Below are 23,609 nucleotides of genomic sequence, written 5' to 3' on the forward strand. Positions count from 1 at the left end.
CGTTCCCAGCAAACCCTCACAATGCGTTTGGGCCTGCCAGATCTGTCCGGCATCCTCCCCCACCATCGCAGCGAACTCACCACCAGTTGGTAATCGGTAGAAAGCTACGCTCCTCTCTTCACCAGAGTGTCCAAAACATGAGGCCGCAAATCCGATGACACAACTACAAAGTCGATCATGGAACTTACACCCTTGTGTTTGAACATGGTGTTTGTTATGGACAATCTGTGAGGGGTACAAAAGTCCAATAACAAAACACCACTCGGGTTCAGATCCGGGCGGCCATTCTTCCCAATCACGCCTCTCCAGGTTTCACTGTCGTTGCCAACATGAGCATTGAAGTCCCCCAGTAGAACGAGGGAATAACCCGGGGGAGCACTCTCAAGTACTCCCTTGAGTGAATCCAAAAAGGGTGGGTACTCTGAGCTGCTGTTTGGCGCGTAAGCGCAAACAACAGTCAGGACCTGTCCCCCCACCCGAAGGCGGAGGGAAGCTACCCTCTCGTTCACTGGGTTGAACTCCAACGTGCAAGCTCTGAGCTGGGGGGCAACAAGAATTGCCACCCCAGCTTGTCGCCTCTCACTGCCGGCAACGCCAGAGTGGAAGAGAGTCCAGCCCCTCTCGAGAGAACTGGTTCCAGAGCCCTTGCTGCGCGTCGAAGTGAGTCCGACTATATCTAGTCGGAACTTCTCCACCTCGCGCACTAGCTCAGGCTCCTGTCCCCCCAGCGAGGTGATGTTCCACGTCCCAAGAGCTAGCTTCTGTAGCCGAGGATCGGACCGCCAAGTGCCCTACCTTCGGCTGCCGCCCAGCTCACATTGCACCCGACCTCTATGGCCCCTGCTATGGGTGGTGAGCCCATTTAAAAAAAGTGAATCCTTATTTAAACATTTTTGACCGACTTGAATCGTTTTTGGGTTTTTTAATAAACTCAATAAATAATAAGTTTAAATTGATCAGCAACATTATCACAGAGCACAATATTTATACCGTTATAAAGATGTAACAGCCACATTAAGCTACAGGTTTGTCTATTAATGATCAAAACATTAACCAAATTCCATGTTGCCAAATGAAACCAGCTATAAGGATTCATTTAAGTAAGTTTCATGGGAGAATTTAAAGGCCAAGAGTGATGAACTATCACTGAAGGAAAGCTATATTGTTATTGATATTTAGCTAAATGAGCAAAAGTATGTGTAAACATCCCTCCTTGCCGTGATGACAAATACAGATAGGAGAAAGAGGACAGAGCTAATGTCGCACATTAACACGATATGGCTAAGAATCTTCCCTGAGTCAACTCCCAGAGAGCAATTCATCACAATAACTGTCTCTCAAAGACACGCTTACACAAGTCTACACTCAAAACAGATAATAAATCCATATTTTATTGAAGTAATAGTCTACTGTTTACAAATGTGCTGTCTCAGCAGTGCAGTAAGTGTGCCCATGGAGAATTGAGAAAGCATAACCTGACCCAGGAGCATTTCTCAGAGATTTGTCGTTTCTTTGATGGCTGACTTTGAGTAGCTATTTTACAGTAACATATTAAAATAAACGTTAAACAAATGATAAATAGCGGGATGTAACAAGCAATGGTATTAATGATTAACTGCAGTAAAACTCCAGATGGTTAGTATTACCTTTTCAAGTTACAATTATTGTAAAACCGTAGTTGATAACCGCAATTTGATAGACTTATAGACTGATGATACTGCTCATTTACTGGAGAAGAAAGCTTATGCCCTGACGCTAGCTCAGACCACTAATCTCTAGCTGGCAGCTTGCACCGCTAATCGCTAGATATATTAAATGCTAACATGAATACGAGACACTTTAACGTCATACCCTTATCTAAACATGTACTGTATAAAAAAATTGCTGTTTGAGCAACTAAGATGTTTAATTGTGTAGAACAGAGTGATAAAATTGTATATACTGTATATATTGTGTGTCTGTTTCTATGTTACTATTTGTTTAAATAACGCTTGGTCTTGCACAACAAAGAATCTTTGAAGTCCTGATGTTTAAGTGGTCCCATTATGCAAAACCAACTTTACTTACCTATTGGTACCTTTTTTTTGTGTAATTGGGATCCGCATAAGTCCCAAAAATTCAAACCATGGTGGCATGGCGCAGATATTTATAAAACATTCTTGCCTTCCTTCATATTTTCGCCAAATGAGCCATTCAGAATTTGCTCAACTTGTCACCTTTTTCCAATATGTGATGTCAGCAGATAGCTCCATATATTACTACTAATTTGTGATATATGAAAATAAGATATTACATTTTTATATCGTTACATCCCTACAGCCATGTTTCTCAAGCAATCTTGATTTTAAAAAATGTATCAGATGTGCTTGGCAGTCTCCTAAAGGGGTGTACCAAATTTTATAGTAAAAGTTACAAAATGTGTTTTGCAGCATGTAATGAACTGTGAGAGGAATTTCAAGTCAATACAACATATGGGGTCAAACAGCAGCGCAATCATGAGGCGTATTTGCCAGGAAAATAACAGCACAAGGAACACAGCAGGGGCACACGTTTTACCAAATTGTCACCCTTTTGTGTGCGTCGGCTCCCGAGTATTTGTGTGTTTAAGTCTTTATATGCAACCCTTCAGCTCGGATCTGTCTAACAATGTGAAACATAATACGCCGCCGCGGGTTCTCTGCTTGCTAAGCAATAAAGTTATGAAAATTAAGTTGTTGTTGATATCGCGTATCACATAATGGCGCTGTGGGCATTTATTGAGTGGAATGAGTTGGCTGAGCAGATGCTGCTGCTGCGACCCCTGTTGGGTAATGCGGCGGAAGAATTAAAAAGCAGACGGATGACGGAGGAATTTGAGAAGAACAAAAGGGGAGGAGACAGAAGGATGCTTAGGGTGACACATAATAAATCCTGTACCCACTGGGAGAAATAATTAAGTAACCCCCCCCCCCTCCATCCTTGCCTGGCCTAAATGTAATACACTTTCAATATGAGCATCATTATCTTTGTAAAAACAGCATTTTTTGCATAAGATCTCAAAGCAGGTGTATCTAACGTTATGGCCAGTGCCGGAGAATGTTTTCTTTCCTTTTGCAATCTCCTCATTTTACTGTCATCCTGCCAACACCTCCCCATTATGAATTGTATATGCTACGTAGTTACGCGGCAGAGAGCGCTCCATTTCCACATAGATGGCTTTTTATGGGGTGTGGGGGCGGGAGGGCTAGAAAAAAAAAAGGATGTTGCAGTCCTTTCTCTTTTTTGTGACAGCCTGGGCGAAAGATGGGGAGAAATTCAGCCCGGAAAGCCAACTGGCGACATGTCTTTAATCTAAAGCCTGGTAGATATGTTTGAAATCACATCTCAGCAATGATGAATTGTGTAAGGGGGTGTAACAAACACAAACATATAGGTAAGGAAAGAGGAAGTGTGATCATGTACAACTTCCATTACCAACAAATCCTGTTAAAAAGGCAGTGTCAGAGCAGCACATTATGACAAAGCTCCATGATATCAAGTCAAATGAAAACAAGATGAAATGGAAGGAGAATGGGAGCTTAGGGAGTGGGGGGAATGCTGTTACCCACAATGTAGCCCACAATGGCGGCCAGCTAAAGCTCAGCTAATACAAGAGGAGAAAAAAATAAAAATAAAATTTTTTTTTTCTTTTTATTAGCTGAATATAGATCAGTGCAATTGAACTGGCAGCCCAGGGGCCAAATCCAGCCCGGGAACGACACCATTCTGGCCCTCCGAGTTTATAGTTAAAAACTTGGGAGACAGACGTTTTTGCACTAAATTCCTAAGAAACTACAGTGCTCCTGTGGTATAGATTAACTTGGACCATTGTAAACACATTATTATTATTGATTATTGCATTGACATTTAAAAGCCCAACTTAAGAACTTTCAGTTTTGGTTGATTTTGGCGATGCCAGTGGACCAAAGTGGTAGTGTTTTGCCTGAAGGAAGACCACATTTTCCAAGAGGACCAGTGCATAGGGTTAGTCAGTTAGTATGACTGATCTTTCCACAGTAGCAACCTACATATTTTACTCAAACTTTATATTTGCGGTTTGTAGTTAATGCAGTACTTTTGAGTTTGTTGCGTGGCTGGTCGTGTCAGAGTGGAACTGCGAACTAACAAGCTGGTGGCTATTTATTGCTAGCACGCAAATTTCCGATAGCTAACATTAGCATTACAATTTTGATTTGAGCATCGAAAATTACTCACTAGTCCAGCAAGAACAGAGCCGAAGCAGCATCGATCAAAAATCCCTCCTTGTTTTTGAACTCATGGCAGCAAGTGAAAGCCGGGCCAATGTTGATCCTTGATTGTGTTTTATCCGGGTAGCTTCCCTTTTTCTTTCTTTAGACAAAACTTTTCGTTTCTTTGGTTGTTTTTGCAGCTTCTGCCATGATAGCAGTAATTACACATAGGTGTTCGCATCGACTTCCGTCTTTATACGCAATGGGGAAAGGGGGAGTGAAGTATGCTGTAAAGCAGTGGTCCCCAACCTTTTTGTAGCTGGGGACCGGGTCAACGCTTGAAAATTTGTCCCACTGACCGTGGGGGAGGAGGGATTATTATTATTATTTATTTTATTTTATTTTTTCATAAAGAAATACAATCATGTGTGCTTACGGACTGTATCCCTGCAGACTGTATTGATCTATATTGATATATAATGTATATATTGTGTTTTTTATGTTGATTTAATTTTAAAAAATTAAATTTCTTGCGCGGACCAATACCGGGCCGCGGCCCGGTGGTTGAGGACCACTGCTGTAAAGCAAGTCAGCACATTTGTAGTTTTTTGTGTGCCAGGGTTCCTGCCACACTCCTCAAAGTTGCTTAATGCCAGGGAAAACGATAGAGTTACTTAGTGCTGCTTTAACCTTGCAAGCAAACATAATACTGGCCCTGCTGAAATGTTCGGTCCCTAAGAGTGCAAGTTGGGACCATCTGAGCGTCCCTGAGAGAGTGAGCTCACCGAAAACGAACAATTCGTAAATTGAAGTTCCACTGTATGAGCCGTATTAATGTAGTTATTGTACATCAGCCTGTAATGTGGTGGGTCATTGAAGTATTGTTTATTTTTATATTTTTTTATTAAATAATACAAATGTTTGAATAGGTTAAGAGGTGTGTCTTTGACTTTGTGTGGCCACACGATGAAAAGTATGTTTTAAAGGCTAAAGAGCAAAAAAATATGGATTAAAGCACAATATTTTGACAGATAAAATTTATGTTTTGAATTTGGGAAATTATTACTTTTATCAATACATTTAGAATTTGGGTGTTTGTAATGTGCTCGTAGGGAAAAGGTTTGGATCTCACGCAGCATATACACAGCCACCATGCAACCTCATACTGTTATTACCACACAAATATGTGTATAAGATGAACAACTGTACAAAAAAAACATTTATTGTGTCAATAATATATTAAAATCATCTTGTATGATTTCAATATTATTCACACAATAAATATTGCTCTTGCCCACAAGAGCTCTAAATATTGCTCATGGCAACAACTTGTGCCATGCTAGGGCAGGACTTTGCAACCTGAGGCTCTGGAGCCACATTTTATCCCCCTGTTGTGGCTCCTGCTAGTTTATTCTTGTGTGTACTATAGTCACTACGCTGTCCCTTAAGGCACCGTCATGGGTCTTTCAAAGTTCTGCATCAGCCATTCAATTCTAGGGCCAGTGTTTTTTGGTGAGAAACCATGACACTTAACTTGTCAGGATTTAGCTGTTAGCTTCCTTTGTTGCTAATAAACAATGGCAATTAGAGAGGGATTGAGTTTTATTGGAACTGGTGTTGTGTTACAATACTTTTACAAAGGTGGGCAGTATGCCTCATGGCTGAATTGTATCAACACGAGACAAGTACTAAAAGCCAACCAATTACAGCCTTTGCCGCGTCGCTGCTGCCCAATGTTTGACTTTTTTTAGGCGTGCGTCGTGCTACACAAGAGGATTTGGAGGGGGAAAACAGAGTTTGCTTTAGCGCAGCTCCATAGACAAGTTGTAGATAAAATAGAGCAAGGAGAAACATGGGGAAAAAAAGATGCTTGATAACCAGTGTTAGGCATAATGCCGTTACATAATAACACATACACACTTTTAACTACTATGGGGGAATGATTAACAACGATTCAAAGAAGTGATAATCACAAGGAGAGAGATGCAGCCATCAAAGCACATTCAATCCCTGTATGAACAATAATTACTTTTTAAAGTAATTTTCCTAACACTGGTGACAACACAACAGATCATAAAACAAAAATCCAGCAAAGTTGGATCTAATTGTGAGGGAGAAACCAGTTACAAAATACTATAAATACGGGGTGGGGGAGAACAAGACAGGAACGTAACGTGACAATACATTTAAGGGAACTGTATATGTAGCATTAACTTCAATATAGTGATCAAATAGTTTTGTGGCTCCAAGTGGGATTTTGATTTGTTGCATTACTTGACAAAATAAAGACATAAATATTAAAAACATTATTTGATCAAAAAATTGGCAAAGAGAAGGCCAGAACATGAACATGTTTCTTCATCTCAGTAACAGTTCTCAGTCAAGGTGGAGGGGGACACTATTATTGATCAAATATTGACATTCAAATTCCAAATATTTTTATAACGTTTGACGTTACTTAGCCCTCCAAAAGGAATCTTGTTACGGTACTCGACGTAGTAAGCACCATTCTGAAAATATCCCCTTCTTCTTTGGAGTCCCCATGTCCATCTTCTTTCATTGAGGCCCCTTCTACACTAAGCCCGCTAAGGTTATCCAGGGTAAATCCCACCTAACCTTATCCATGTCCACACCCACACAATGGTCGTATAAGACCTCACCCCCTTCCCTCCGTCCGCCGGCGCAACACAGCCTAGTACGCATGTGCAAATAAAATGCGTGCGTCATAGTCACCTCTGACCTGGAAGTGTATCCTTACACTGTGTTTCAATGTAGCCTATTGCCACATTTGTTTTAACAGTAAACCTTGCTTGCCTCACCATCAGCAGCTGTTAGACTGGCCCTATTGTAGTGAATCACACCTGAGCCATCATACATAAATCATATCTTTAATGCACGTCAGAAAGTAAACAATGTGATAAAGCACATTTTACAACAATCATAGATATCTGTTCAGGACACTGTGCTTGTAGGCTGAAATTGGCGGTCGTACTTGACGGCCGCAACCACTTCATGGCTTCACAATAGTTACGGAGTACAAAACTAGACGTTGAGTAATCGCTCGTCATACATCGCGGACAATAACTAGTAATAGTCTGCTTTGCCAGTCCAAATGTATTCGCTGTTTTTTGTAGTCTGTTGGCCCCCCTTCGACAAATGGACAAAGTTTTTTACTAAGTACAATCACAGCTGACCTGGATATTCGAAAGTTTTCTTGCCGTTCAGCTGGCACAACACACTCGTTGACAAACATATCCTACCAGGCTGCCGTTCTTCCAGGCCTTATCCAAACCCGTCGCTCAACCATCTATGTTGCCATCTGAGATGTGTTGTATCCGAAATAGCTGCAATTGCGCGTTTACTTCTCTTAAGGTATTCATGTGCAATTTCCACATGGGCATGCCTGGATGACTCGCCTCCAACTTTCTGACGTCACTTCTTGTGTGGGGCGCGGAATTTCTGGCGTCACTTCCTCTCCGAACTCCGTTTGTAAACGATCAATGCGTCCATACAAAGCTGAGAGCCGGAGATTCAAGAAATAGACGGTGCACTTACCCGTTTAAAAAAATTATCCGAGGAGGGAGACCTTAAACGCTGGTTTAGCGTGGCTGAAATGGGGCTTAGGCTAAATAATTATTTGTTTTACTCGGCTTACTGTAGACATAGCCTGAGAGTCTAACATGAAATCCTTTCATCGCCATATTCATGAGCTGATTAGAATGACCATTTATGGATGATTTTTTGGGGGAGGAGTAGTGGGAGGACACCAGGGTTAAACTCTTCTGAGCACAATACTCTACAGGTATGATTTATGAGAAGAATGCGTAGAAATGTGCGCATCATGCTTTGATAGATCTGAATTTGTTTGTGTACAATCGTACACACATTCTGAAGTTTGTGATTACACAATGTTTAACGTTGGGCTACACGCACACTTTTATTAATAAGGTCCCATGACGGGTGGCTAGTGCTGCCAGTGGTGGAACTTCCATGCGGGCACGAGGGCACTCGCCCCCTTGTGATCTATTGTTGGGCTCTTTACGCTGTCAGTCAAGCAGTTGCTAGTTGATACCCTCTATTCTATCACCAACTAGATTCAAAAATAAAACACAGTATTTGTTTTAATATGAGAAAACTACATTTGAATCAAAAAGAGGACTTTTTAATTTGAATTTTTGAAAATAGGATGTGACAGGGGTCGACTGCAGACAAGACACACCAACGGAGTTTGTGTAAATTGTAAAGTGTTCCAGCCTCAGGTTAAGAATAGCGTGATCAGATATCCCGCTTTGTGCGGCACAGTCACGCATTTTAATTACTTTTCACACGTCCTGCAAATAGAGTGACATTTGCTAACAGTCGGCTTCTCGTTTTGAAATGCGTGTTTTGTCAAACTAATCTGGCACTTATCAAGTAGAAGGCACGGTGTGGACAAGGCAGTGAGGGGCAGGCTGTTTATTCATTGTCAATCAAACTGCGCACACCCACCAACAAGAAATATGCAAATGAGCTCAGTACATCAGCGAGCTATGGAAATGGGAGAAAAGCACAGCCTGTACAGCTAAAAAAAAGATAAATGCAGCTACAACAAAGGCTGGCAAACTGTGAGCATTGCTTGCAGCGTGAACCCCAGGATGCACAGATAGCAAAGGGCGTGCAGGTAAAAGTACATCTAATGGCAACAGGGAGGTGCATAGGAAGCAGACTAATAAGTACAAATTTGATCCAGCCTCATGAGGCAGGTGACACTTGACTATAAACCCTCTTGATTAGCAAACAGGGACAGGTGTGTCCAATGATCGCCAATCACAAGCATGTGAGGAAAACAGCGCTCAGAGACAGGAATAAAGTCACTGCATGAAAACACACAAAACAGAAAGTAGAAACTAGAAATAAGAGCGTTGGACACAGAAAAACACAAACCATACACAGGAAAACACAAACATGACCAAACTGTCAGTCGCAAGCCTGTAAAATGTTTGTTTGAACATTTGATTTGTTTGAGAAACTTTCAGTGATGCAATCGAGTTTATTCTGTACTATACTAGTAATGTTTGATAGAAGAACTAAATGTGAGAAAACGACAAAAGATCGCATTAGTTTGTGTTCTTTTGTGGTTGTTATGCCTAAATATAACTATGAACAAATAAATTAACTAATAAGACTTCAACTGATTGTAACGGAATTGATATGGAAACGATAAAAAAGGTTATTGAAGAGATCTCAGGACCATTAATGTATATTAGTAACCTATCATTTCAAACAGATACATTTCCAAACAAAATGTAAATAGCTAAAGTTGCACCAATTTATAAGACTGGAGACAAACATCAATTTACAAATTATAGACCTGTTTCTCTACTTCCACAATTTTCTAAAATCATTGAAAAACTGTTCAATAACAGATTAGAAAGTTTCATAAATAAAAATAGAATACTCGAAGAGAACCAATATGGATACAGAGCTAATGTTTCAACTTCAATGGCTTTAATTGAAATTACAGAAGAAATTACCAATGCAATAGATAGTAGAAAATGTGCGGCAGCGGTTTTTATGGATCTAACTAAAGCATTTGACATAATTAATCACAATATTTTAATCAAAAAACTAGAACGATATGGCATCAGAGGGTTAGTCTTAAACTGGATAAGAAGTTATCTAACGAACAGGAAACAATATGTGAAGCTAGGCGAACACACGTCTACAACGCTAAATATATCCTGTGGTGTACCTCAGGGATCAATACTAGGACCTAAATTATTCAATCCCTATATAAATGACATTTGTAAAGTTACAAAAGATTTAAAGTTAGTATTATTTGCGGATGATACAACAGCGTTTTGTTCAGGAGAGAACACACAGGAGATAATACAAATAATAACAGAACAAAATTAACAAATTAAAAAGATGGTTTGACAAAAACAGACTTTCGTTGAATCTTAGTAAAACTAAAATAATGCTATTTGGTAACAGTAGAAGAGAAAGTCAAACACAAATACAAATAGACGGAATAGAAATTGAAAGAGTAAATGAAACCAATTGATGATAAATTGAACTGGAAATCTCACGTAAAAAATATACAACATAAAGTTGCAAGAAACACGTCAATAATGAATAAAGCAAAACATGTTCTAGACCAAAAATCCCTTCATATTCTCTACTGCTCACTAGTGTTACCATATCTGAGCTACTGTGTAGAAATATGGGGAAATAATTACAAAAGTACACTTCATTCATTAACGGTGTTACAAAAAAGATCAGTTAGAATAATACATAATGTTGGATATAGAGAACATACAAACCCTTGATTTATTGAATTAAAAATACTGAAATTCCACGACATAGTGAATTTGCAAACAGCTAAAATTATGCACAAAGCAAACTATAACCTGCTACCCAAGAATATACAACAATTCTTCTCAAAAAAAGAGGAGAAATATAATCTTAGAGAAAAACGTAATTTAAAACATTTGTTTGCACGTACAACACTTAAGACATTCAGTATATCAGTATGTGGAATTAAATTATGGAATTGATTAAGCAAAGCAATCAAACAATGTACTAATATGATACACTTCAAGAAACTCTTCAAACTTAAAGTGTTTACAAAGTACAAAGAAGAAGAACCATGACAAACATTCTCAATTTATTTCATCCATCCATTCATTCATTCTTATAGTAATCTTACTTATCTCATCATATGAAATATGACTTACTTCACCAATTATTATTATTAAATTCTTACTATTATTTATTTATCTATTTTTATTGTGATTACTTATGGAGTTTATTGTGAAAAAATTGTGAACAGGAAGTGAACAAAAAGTTTTGCAACTGTTATGTAAAGAAAAGGGGTATGATTAAATAAGCTCTGCTTCTTCCTACTCCTTTTCGAACATGTTGAAAAGAGAAACTGGAAATTGTGATGTATCATGTTGTATGCTTGCATGTTCGAAATAAACTCAAACTCAACTCAACTCAACGTCATGTTAAGTCGTAGGAATAAATATTGTGATTTTTGGTTCAATCCACTGTATTTTTGTTGTCCACTTTCATGACAGAAACTAAAAGCTTATGTTGTTGTTGTGCAGGAAAGCCAAGTGCTTTATTCGACACAGATGACCACATTATGGCGTCTTTGGTGATATTTGTTAGCATCAAGAGAATGTCCTTAAGAGTATTAATAAACTAAAAGAATACATCTCTCGTAGGCTCAACAGCATATACTGAACCTTGATATCGCTAGCAAACATTGCTGAACAACAGAGACATTTATAGTTAAATAATGGGACAAAATATGAATTTCAAAGCATAAAAACAACTGCAGACATGAATTATAGATGAGACTAATATTTGTAGCAGGAAATCAACTGCAAACAAACGTATCCTTTTTCTCATTTGCGTCACGATCGCAGCAGCACGGCACACGTCAATCAAATACGTTACGTACCGATGCAGGAATAATTCCAATTTTGTCTTTCACGGATTAATGTTTATTTGTGGACCCCTCCAGATGTAAATACATGATGTGTCTCCAATCTTTTCTCTCTAAATCAGTGTTAGTGTCAAATGAATTGAGGTTGTAGCGAGCAGTAAAGTCTTGATGATGATGAATGGTTTAAATCTTTAAAAAATATTTTTTCTTAAGAGTTTATAAATCCACTCCATCCCATTTTAAATATATTTTTTCATGATCACTTGTATATTTGCCTCCAAACCTTACATAATACACCCAAATCTGCACTAAAGTAAAAAAGAACAGTAGCCTAATGGGAGTCTAGACCAGACCTGGGCAAATTAAGGCCCGGGGGCCACATGCGGCCCGTTAAGCTTTTCAATCTGGCCCGCCGGACATTCCCCAAATAATTTTTTTTAGATCTTTAAGATGGAAAGTGTAGCTGCCATTATGATGTGCAATGATAGTTTCAAATGGCCGTAAGGCTTGAACTATACAAAGTATTTCAATGGTTGGAATGTGCGCTTTTGCATGATATTCTAGTTACTATGGTAATCCAAGTCACAGCAGGCACCAAGCAGTGTGGGTGGAGGAGCGTTTCCACAGAGTGTTTCCAGAGTGTCAGGGACAGACGTAGAAGGAGATTTTCACAACAAAGTTCTAAAGCTAAGTGATATATCAGATGTATCAGATTGTAGGTGGGTTTATTTGTACCCTTAGCATTCATATTTCGCTGTTTTGTTGCATTTCACTTGATAGTAAAATATGTCGATTGAGAGGGGATGTGATGTTAATATGTCGTCAATATTCAGTGTTTTATCGTTCATAGTTAATATTGTAAATCCCACATTCTTTATTTTCACGTATATTTTGGGTGTCTCATTCAGTAAAAACATTTAAAATTCCATTCCTTTTTTTAAGGCGGTCTGTCATAATGTTTTAGCATTCAATCAAACATTATTGTGAGGTTTTGTATTAGTGTTCCTAAAAATAGATATACCGGCCCCCAGACACATTTTTTTCTCTAGATTTGGCCCCTGAGTCAAAATAATTTCCCAGGCCTGTTCTAGACCATCACCTGAAACCTGAAAGTGCCTCTCGGTCAAGTGATTTAAACCCAGCAATAGAAGAAGCAGTTTCATTCATTTGTTTTATTAGTTATAACCAAACAGTGCATGAGAGTTTTCTGCATTTTTTAAATGTTTAACTTTTTCACATGAACAGCTGTTGGCTACAAAAACTAATTTGGCATTTTCAGGCAAGTGAGCACCCTTTGATGAAAAAGAAGAAAACTGACAAAAAAAGAGGAACATTTCTATCGTCACGAAATGCTGCCACACCCCAAAAGAACATTTTTGAAAATCAAGTCTACATTTCCTGCAATTGGGTGCATTTCTACACTATTTTTTAATTTGACATATATTCTCATCTACCAACCTCTTTTGGCTGTCTTTTTGACACATGTCCCATGTAATGTACCAGAGAATTGTTTGTTTTTTAGTAGATCATTTACTAACATTATTATCATTGAAAATGTAATGGAAAATTATTTAACATGCACGCAACAAACTCAGAAATCGTTTCCCATTTGGCAACTCTATCCTGAAGCCACGCCCCCTCTGGTAATATTCTTCCGGTGTTATGACAACTGTTTACATCATCCATCCATCCATCCATCCATCTTCTTCCGCTTATCCGAGATCGGGTCGCGGGGGCAGCAGCCTAAGCAGGGAAACCCAGACTTCCCTCTCCCTAGCCACTTCGTCCAGCTCTTCCCGGGGGATCCAGAGGCGTTCCCAGGCCAGCCGGGAGACATAGTCTTCCCAACGTGTCCTGGGTCTTCCCCGTGGCCTCCTACCGGTCGGACGTGCCCTAAACACCTCCCTAGGGAGGCGTTCGGGTGGCATCCTGACCAGATGCCCGAACCACCTCACTGTTTACATCAGTCAAGTCAAAAATATACCTTCTCGCTGGCTATTAATGAATACTGTAGAACTACAACTGGTTTGGAATTAACAGTGTTCGGATTGTAATCATCCAAATATGATTAGCAGCAAAGTAGAAATACGTCAACTTCTGTTATTGTTAGAGAGTTCCTGTCGGACAGGTTTTCATGGGACACATTTCCGGTGGGGTGTGTTGCGCTGAGAAGACACGTATGTATAGATAATACTCAATTGCTGACAAGAAAACAAAATCTGAATGTTATTAAAACAATTAGCTACTTCTTCGACTCCCGTCCTTACACACTACAATATTTAAATTTAAAAAAGGGAAGTGATATTTTGACGCAAAAATTAATGTTTAAAAACGCAGATTTCCACATTTTCACGTACATTTCACATGCCTGCATTTTGTATACTTGATAAATACGACATTGTTTTCTATATAATTCATGAGCACTAATTAATACTACCTATTGGTCTACATATAGAATAAGTCATTTTTAGATGCCCCCCCTAATTTTTGGGTTGTACTCCCCTGTGCCCCCCACCTCAAAATAGTCTGGATCCGCCCCTGAGTGCTGCTTACCTTGACACTTCCCAATGACTGAGCCAAAGTCATCTCTTACAGACCTGAAAAGGAAAACATAATTAAAAAAATACACTCAGACTGATTACATTGTTATTGACTTTGTATTTATGTAATTACCTAATCTCCACACACTGGTCCTGAACCACAGCCAAGAGTTTGCCGTTACTGTGATAGAAAAATAAATTAAGAGATGTTAATGACAGAAAATGAAACAAATCTCAAATTGAACTGTATGCGCACAAGCGCCATTTTAAAACTGCTTCAACTGTTAAACACAGCAATGGGAATAAAAAAAGTGACAACACATACTCAGGATAAACGCCATCAACCTTGTAAACTCAAACTAATGGACGGTAGAAGCCTCAATTAATGCGTTTGAATCGATTAACAAACAAAAACAATCGTTTTACTCGGGTTTGTGTGGATTTAATAAGTATAATTAAAAGATCAGATAAATATGTGTGTGTGTGTGTGTGTGTGTGTGTGTGTGTGTGTGTGTGTGTGTGTGTGTGTGTGTGCGTGTGCGTGTGCATGCATGCGTACCTTGCAAGCACCAGCTGCCAGTTGGTCTGCTTATTCGCCAGCCGGAGAAGACCGTGGGGCAAAGACGAGCTGGTGGGGCTACAATTGGCAGCATCAAAACAGTCAAAAATGGACACATTCCAAATCAGCAGCCCAAAATCTCAATATTAACAACACTGCAATTACAGTTATGTATTTGTATTAACAACACTGCACCTAACAAACCTGGAGAGGCGTGATTGGGAAGAATGGCTGCCCGGATCTGAACCCGAGCGGTGTTTTGTTATTGGACTTTTGTGCCCGTCACAGATTGTCCATAACGAACACCATGTTCAAACATAAGGGTGTCCATATGTGCACTTGGCACCAGGACACCCTAGGCCGCAGTTCCATGATCGACTTTGTAGTTGTGTCGTCGGATTTGCGGCCTCATGTTTTGGACACTCGGGTGAAGAGAGGGGCGGAGCTTTCTACCGATCACCACCTGGTGGTGAGTTGGCTGCGATGGTGGGGGAGGATGCCGGACAGACCTAGCAGGCCCAAACGCATAGTGAGGGTTTGCTGGGAACGTCTGGCAGAGTCTCCTGTCAGAGAGAGTTTCAATTCCCACCTCCGGAAGAACTTTGAACATGTCACGAGGGAGGTGCTGGACATTGAGTCCGAATGGACCATGTTCCGCACATCTATTGTCGAAGCGGCTGATTGAAGCTGTGGCCGCAAGGTAGTTGGTGCCTGTCGTGGCGGTAATCCTAGAACCCGTTGGTGGACACCGGCGGTGAGGGATGCCGTCAAGCTGAAGAAGGAGTCCTATCAGGTTCTTTTGGCTAATAGGACTCCTGAGGCAGCGGACAGGTACCGACAGGCCAAGCGGTGTGCGGCTTCGGCGGTCGCGGAGGCAAAAACTCGGACATGGGAGGAGTTCGGGGAAGCCATGGAAAACGACTTCCGGACATCTTCGAAGCGATTCTGGACCACCATCCGCCACATCAGGAAGGGGAAGCAGTGCACTATCAACACCGTGTATGGTGAGGATGGTGTTCTGCTGACCTCGACTGCGGATGTTGTGGATCGGTGGGGGGAATACTTCGAAGACCTCCTCAATCCCACCAACACGTCTTCCTCTGAGGAAGCAGTGCCTGGGGAATCTGTGCTGGGCTCTCCTATTTCTGGGGCTGAGGTTGCTGAGGTAGTTAAAAAGCTCCTCGGTGGCAAGGCCCCGGGGTGGATGAGATCCGCCCAGAGTTCCTTAAGGCTCTGGATGCTGTGGGGCTGTCTTGGTTGACAAGATTCTGCAGCATCGCGTGGACATCGGGGGCGGTACCTCTGGATTGGCAGACCGGGGTGGTGGTTCCTCTCTTTAAGAAGGGGAACCGGAGGGTGTGTTCTAACTATCGTGGGATCACACTCCTCAGCCTTCCCGGTAAGGTCTATTCAGGTGTGCTGGAGAGGAGGCTACGCCGGATAGTCGAACCTCGGATTCAGGAGGAACAGTGTGGTTTTCGTCCTGGTCGTGGAACTGTGGACCAGCTCTATACTCTCGGCAGGGTCCTTGAGGGTGCATGGGAGTTTGCCCAACCAGTCTACATGTGTTTTGTGGACTTGGAGAAGGCATTCGACCGTGTCCCTCGGGAAGTCCTGTGGGGAGTGCTCAGAGAGTATGGGGTATCGGACTGTCTGATTGTGGCGGTCCGCTCCCTGTATGATCAGTGTCAGAGCTTGGTCCGCATTGCCGGCAGTAAGTCGGACACGTTTCCAGCGAGGGTTGGACTCCGCCAAGGCTGCCCTTTGTCACCGATTCTGTTCATAACTTTTATGGACAGAATTTCTAGGCGCAGTCAAGGCGTTGAGGGGATCTGGTTTGGTGGCTGCAGGATTAGGTCTCTGCTTTTTGCAGATGATGTGGTCCTGATGGCTTCATCTGGCCAGGATCTTCAGCTCTCCCTGGATCGGTTCGCAGCTGAGTGTGAAGCAACTGGGATGAGAATCAGCACCTCCAAGTCCGAGTCCATGGTTGTCGCCCGGAAAAGGGTGGAGTGCCATCTCCGGGTTGGGGAGGAGACCCTGCCCCAAATGGAGGAGTTCAAGTACCTCGGAGTCTTGTTCACGAGTGAGGGAAGAGTGGATCGAGAGATAGACAGGCGGATCGGTGCAGCGTCTTCAGTAATGCGGACGCTGTATCGACCCGTTGTGGTGAAGAAGGAGCTGAGCCGGAAGGCAAAGCTCTCAATTTACCGGTCGATCTACGTTCCCATCCTCACCTATGGTCATGAGTTTTGGGTTATGACCGAAAGGACAAGATCACGGGTACAAGCGGCCAAAATGAGTTTCCTCCGCCGGGTGGCGGGGCTCTCCCTTAGAGATAGGGTGAGAAGCTCTGCTATCCGGGGGGGGCTCAAAGTAAAGCCGCTGCTCCTCCACATCGAGGAGCCAGATGAGGTGGTTCGGGCATCTGGTCAGGATGCCACCCGAACGCCTCCCTAGGGAGGTGTTTAGGGCACGTCCGACCGGTAGGAGGCCACGGGGAAGACCCAGGATACGTTGGGAAGACTATGTCTCCCGGCTGGCCTGGGAACACCTCGGGATCCCCCGGGAGGAGCTGGATGAAGTGGCTGGGGAGAGGGAAGTCTGGGTTTCCCTGCTTAGGCTGCTGCCCCCGCGACCCGACCTCGGATAAGCGGAAGAAGATGGATGGATGGAACACTGCAACTACAGGTATGTATTTGTAGAGTAAAGTTATTGTGAGCGTTATTCAGATGATAAGTTATTTAATCTACAGTGTTTGATTCATTTTCATTTTCATTAATTATGATTGATTTTTCTGATTTTAATTTGAAATATTTAATATTTTTATTTTTGCCTTCTTTTAATTTTCTGCAAAGCACTTTGAATTGCCTTGTGTACGAATGGTGCTCTATAAATAAACTTGCCTTGAATATTTCCATAACAAGTCATTTTGATTCATCAACTTCACTTTTATTTCTTAAGTATCATAATTTTATAAAATAAAACAATATTCTAATATTTTTATATGATTTTATATTTTTAATTAACTTGTATACGAGTGAAGCTGGGGTAAGCTCAAGCAACCCGCCCCGAGCCCCCCGCGCGACCCCGAGAGGGACAAGCGGAAGAAAATAGATGGCTGGTAGTACATTTTAGTAGTACTACCAAATAGTACATTTTACTAGCTAAAAAACGTCTCTTTATCGGCACTAAACCTGCTCAGTGGCCTAGTGGTTAGAGTGTCCGCCCTTAGATCGGTAGGTCGTGAGTTCAAAGCCCGGCCGAGTCATATCAAAGACTATAAAAATGAGACCCATTACCTACCCGCTTGGCACTCAGCACCAAGGGTTGGAATTGGGGCTTAAATCAGCCACCGCTGCTGCTCACTGCTCCCCTCACATCCCAGGGGGTGGGTCAAATGCAGAGGGTAATATCACCACACCTAGTGTGTGTGACTATCAGTGGTACTTTAACTTTAAGCTTAGCAATTCCACGTCAAGCCATCAGAGGCCACCAAAGACAATAAAAAGGGCTAATGAAAGAGCTGATGCTGCTATTTATATTGTTTAATTCAGACACAAACACAGCCAGAGAGGGACTCATTTTCAGCCATGGAGTGGAATGCCTGAGACCTGCCCACCTTCGATCATGACTGACCTATTTATTAAAATAATGAATGTTATAAACTTTAATGTAATCTGTTGTAACATATTGTAATTTTGTGTATTTTTCTCATATATAATCCCCAATTTATGGCAAATTAGGTTTTCATCATACTGTAGATTTAATAAAGGTGACTTTAAGTGCAAATGTTGAACAAATAAACATTTCCCTAGACTCAAATGCACCTGTATCATAAAAATTGTCATCTCCAAAGCTTTGGCACATTTGATAGGTAAAAAAAAATATTTTGATTGAAACAATTCATATTTTAACAAAATACTGTGGAGGTTTATACATCATATAGTTTCATCGTATTGTGGGCTTTATATATTTACTAGTGTGGGCCTATATAGACTGTGAAACAGTTATGATATTTCCTGCCACAGCACTTAAAGTAATATTAAATTACTTTAAAAAATAAAAAATAAAAATTTGCAGCATATAATACCTGGGATTTATATCTCCACAATTCAATTAAGTTTCATTTATGTAGTGCTGAATATTCTGGCATCATTGTTTACAGTGCATCCGGAAAGTATACACTGCGCTTCACTTTTTCCACATTTTGTTATGTTACAGCATTTAGAAACATTTACAAACAGCTGAGAAACAATAATCAAAATTAAATCTGCAAGCAGCGTTGGTCGGGCCCGCATATTTGGCTGGTGCTTCCTGCCTTTACCCATTCAACATATCTTTACCTGCACATTACTTACGTATTATTATTTATTTTTTCTTTATTTAATTGATGTATTTCTTTTGGTGGGGGGAGTGGTATGGTTGGGATATAAACAAAAAAATATATTTTGACATTTAGGGAAGACAACAGATATATGATGTATGTGAATATGATGTAATGGATAGGAATGTCTGATGCTGGATGTCAATAAAAAAAAAAAGAAAAAAAAAAGAGAACTTAAATAATGACCAATGTATGACCATGTAACTATTTGGTATCGGATCGATACCTAAATTTGTGGTGTCATCCAAAACTAATGTAAAGTATCAAACGACAGAAGAATAAGTGATAATTACATTTTAGTGTTTAGAGTGTCCGCCCTGAGATCGGTAGGTTGTGAGTTCAAACCCCGGCCGGGTCATACCAAAGACTATAAAAATGGGACCCATTACCTCCCTGCTCGGCACTCAGCATCAAGGGTTGGAATTGGGGGTTAAATCACCAAAAATGATTCCCGGGCGCGGCTACGCTGCTGCCCACTGCTCCCCTCACCTCCCAGGGGGTGATCAAGGGGATGGGTCAAATGCAGAGGACAAATTTCACCACACCTAGTGTGTGTGTGACAATCATTGGTACTTTAACTTTAACAGAAGTGTCGATAGAACATGTTGAAATGGAAAATAACCAGATATTATGTGATCGGCCCTCGTGGCCCAAAATCCAACCAGCCCATCTGGAATTGTCCAGATCTCCGGGACTGTACAGTAGTTGTCTGTTTTTATGCTGTAAGCACTGTAAAGTAGTGTATACACAATAACAACAATAATAGCACCCTTTATATTATAATTTTTTTATTATTATGTATTGTTTTTTATAACTATTTGTTCAACACCCTAGTGGACAGCGGTATCTATAGTGTCATTCGAATCAATCCATCTTGAATCAAGCTTTTCGACTGTTTTGATGAAAGAAACGAGACATTATTTTTAATAAAATAAACAGAAATTCTTTACATTAAATTACTTTTTAAGTCATATTTCATTCAAATATTGTTTTTTTTCATCCTGTGGAGTCTCTAAAGAGGATTACGAGTAATGTATAATTATTAAAAACGCCGTTTGACAGTGCATACAACAAATACACATGTGGCAATTTTTACAATCAACAATTGTAATGATATAATATTAGCATGGTACCATTTTATTATATGCACAGATAACTTTTGGTGAACTTACATAAGTACATGATAATATTTAGCTACATGACTATACAGCTGTATTATAGGAATATAAATTACCTTACCTGTACCACAAATAGTGCAGGATTAATCTGAATGGGCCTGTGGGAAAATAGAATGAATGAACATACATCTGAATGTATTATTTTATTAGTAGTAAATATAGTATAAGCATGTCCTTAAGAATTAGGACAGACTTACCTGTCACTGTTTTTGCAATAATAGAGACGTCGTGTTCTTTGTTGCCTCGCTGCTGCAAAGATAATGAGTTGAGTTGAGTTGAGTTGAGTTTGTGTTTATTTGGAACATGCAAGTATACAACATGATACATCACAATTTCCAGTTTCTCTATTCAACATGTTCGAAAAGGAGTAGGAAGAAACAGAGCTTATTTAATCCTACCCCTTTTCCTTTACATAATAGTTGCTAAAACCTTTGTTCACTTCCTGTTCTCAATTTATTTACAATATACTACATAAGTAGTAACATTAAAAATAAATAAATAATAATGAGCGAAGTAAGTTATATTTCATATGGTGAGATAAGTAAGATTATCAAGAAAATTAATGGATGGATGAAATAAATTCAGAATGCTTATCATGGTTCTTCTTCTCTGTGCTTTGTAAACACTTTAAGTTTGAAGATTTTCTTGAAGTGGATCAAATTAGTACATTGTTTGATTTCTTTGCTTAATCCATTCCATAATTTAATTCCACATACTGATATACTCAAGGTCTTGAGTGTTGTATGTGCGTACAAATGTTTTAAATTACGTTTTTCTCTAAGATTATATTCCTCCTCTTTTGTTGAGAAGAATTAATGTATATTCTTGGGTAGCAGATTGTAGTTTGCTTTGTGTATAATTTTAGCTGTTTGCAAATTCACTATGTCGTGGAATTTCAGTATTTTCGATTCAATGAATAAAGGGTTTGTATGTTCTCTATATCCAACATTATGTATTATTCTAACTGATCTTTTTTTGTAACATCGTTAATGAATGAAGTGTACTTTTGAAGTTATTTCCCCATATTTGTGCACAATAACTCAGATATGGTAACACTAGCGAGCAGTAGAGAATATGGTGTGATTTTTGGACTAGAACAAATTTTGCTTTATTCATTATTGACGTGTTACTTGCTACTTTGTTGTATATTTTTTACATGAGATTTCCAGTTCAATTTATCATCAATCATTCTCTCTCCTCTTTCAATTTCTATTCTGTCCATTTGTATTTGTGTTTGACTTTCCCTTTTCCTGTTACCGAATAGCATTATTCAGTTTTTTTGTCAAACCATCTCTTCATACTACATACTGTACATAAACATTCACTGTGCAAACATACATATACACATAATGTACATATACAAGTACATATACATACATACACTCATGCATATAATCACATTTAATCAAATACATATTAACGTTGTTGCCCTAGGGCAGGGGTCGGCAACCCAAAATGTTGAAAGAGCCATATTGGACCAAAAATACAAAAACAAATCTGTCTGGAGCCGCAAAAAATTAAAAGCCATATTACATGTGTCATGAGATATACATTTAATTAAGAGGACTTAAAGGAAACTAAATGACTTTAAATATAGCTACAAATGAGGCATAATGATGCAATATGTACATATCGCTAGCCTAAATAGCATGTTAGCATCGATTAGCTTGCAGTCATGCAGTGACCAAATATGTCTGATTAGCACTCCACACAAGTCAATAACATCAACAAAACTCACCTTTGTGCACTCATGCACAACCTTAAAAGTGTGGTGGACAAAATGAGACAGAAAAAGTGGCATAAAACACGTCCTAGAAAGTCGGAGAAAGTTATACATGTAAACAAACTATACGGTGAGTTCAAGGACCGCCAAAATAAGTAGGACAAAACGGCGCTCCCCAAATACTCGAATCAGTGATTGATTGATTGATTGATTGATTGATTGATTGATTGATTGATTGATTGATTGATTGATTGATTGATTGATTGATTGAGACTTTTATTAGTAGGTTGCACAGTGAAGTACATATTCCGTACAATTGACCACTAAATGGTAACACCCGAATAAGTTTTTCCACTTGTTTAAGTCGGGGTCCACTTAAATTGATTCATTATACAGATATATACTATCATATATACTATCATCATAATACAGTCATCACACAAGATAATCACAATGAATTATTTACATTATTTACAATCAGGGGTGTGGAGGGGGGAGGGGTAGGATATGGACATCAAGTAGTGGACAGAGAGAGAGAGAGAGAGAGAGAGAGAGAGAGAGAGAGAGAGAGAGAGAGAGAGAGAGAGAGAGAGAGAGAGAGAGAGAGAGAGAGAGAGAGAGAGAGATCAGAAGGCATAAGAAAAAGTATCTGCATTTGATTGTTTACATTTGATTATTAGCAATCCGGTGAAGCATGTTTAATATAAACAGTGTGATTTATAACAATTAGGGAGGTTTGTGTCATGTTTGTCCTCCTACAGAAACCACACTAAAACAAAAAAATTGATTTTTTTCCCCTCATCTTTTTCCATTCTTCATACATTTTTGAAAAATCTCCAGAGAGCCACTAGGGCGGCGCTAAAGAGCCGCATGCGGCTCTAGAGCCGCGGGTTGCCGACCCCCGCCCTAGAGTAAACTGGGTAACACATGGCACACTGACAAGGCTTAACCTATTGTTACTATAACAATCTACAAGGTTAATATAGTTGGCTTTTCTTTCTTCCCCTCCATTTATCTGCTTTCTTTTGTATTTCAAGTTATCATTACATATTTTGTTGCATTTGAACAATTGTATTGTTGATAATAGAGGTAATTATTGTTATTATTAATTATCAATAGTGCTATTTCCATTGGTATTTGTATTGCTCCATTTGTAGTGTAATCATTTTTAATTGTCATTTCTGTATTATTATTTATTTCACTAACTGCTTCTTTGCTATCACTTTTACCATCATATTTGTACATATCCTATTTGCTGATGTTGTTCTATTGTCGTTGTTATTGTTGTGTTTGCTGTTTTTGTTGTCTCTCTGTCTTATCCCCCTCTTGTCCCCTCAATTTCCCCCTCTGTCTTCCTTTTTTTCTCTTTCTATCCCCTCCTGCTCCGGCCCGGCTGCACCAAATAATAATATAAATCCATTTAATCAAGTCTAATACAAATAAGGCAACAAGATAAGTATCCCACACTTCTCTTTTGTAAAGTAAATCTGTACAGCCGATATGGGCATCTACATCAACTATATGATTTGCCTGAGTAGCTGGACAGGACCAAAAAAAACATCTCTTCAATTTGTTCATT

General features: G+C 39.8%; 1 protein-coding gene across 2 annotated transcripts in view; it reads right to left on the reverse strand.

Annotated features, from left to right (window-relative positions):
• nbas (NBAS subunit of NRZ tethering complex) overlaps positions 1-23,609 on the reverse strand; it is a 377,112-nt gene that overhangs the window by 352,594 nt on the left and 909 nt on the right. The window contains exons 2-6 of one of the 2 annotated variants that reach the window (XM_062044717.1): positions 20,505-20,553; positions 20,369-20,405; positions 14,743-14,820; positions 14,317-14,364; positions 14,197-14,240 (exon numbers count right to left, since the gene is read on the reverse strand). In XM_062044717.1, the coding sequence (XP_061900701.1) occupies positions 14,197-14,240; positions 14,317-14,364; positions 14,743-14,820; positions 20,369-20,405; positions 20,505-20,553 (256 nt within the window). Of the gene's footprint in view, positions 1-14,196; positions 14,241-14,316; positions 14,365-14,742; positions 14,821-20,368; positions 20,406-20,504; positions 20,557-23,609 lie in introns of both variants that reach the window. The other variant, XM_062044716.1, reaches the window with a different exon arrangement.

This window comes from Entelurus aequoreus, linkage group LG04, assembly GCF_033978785.1.
Source record: "Entelurus aequoreus isolate RoL-2023_Sb linkage group LG04, RoL_Eaeq_v1.1, whole genome shotgun sequence".
NCBI lineage: Eukaryota > Metazoa > Chordata > Actinopteri > Syngnathiformes > Syngnathidae > Entelurus > Entelurus aequoreus.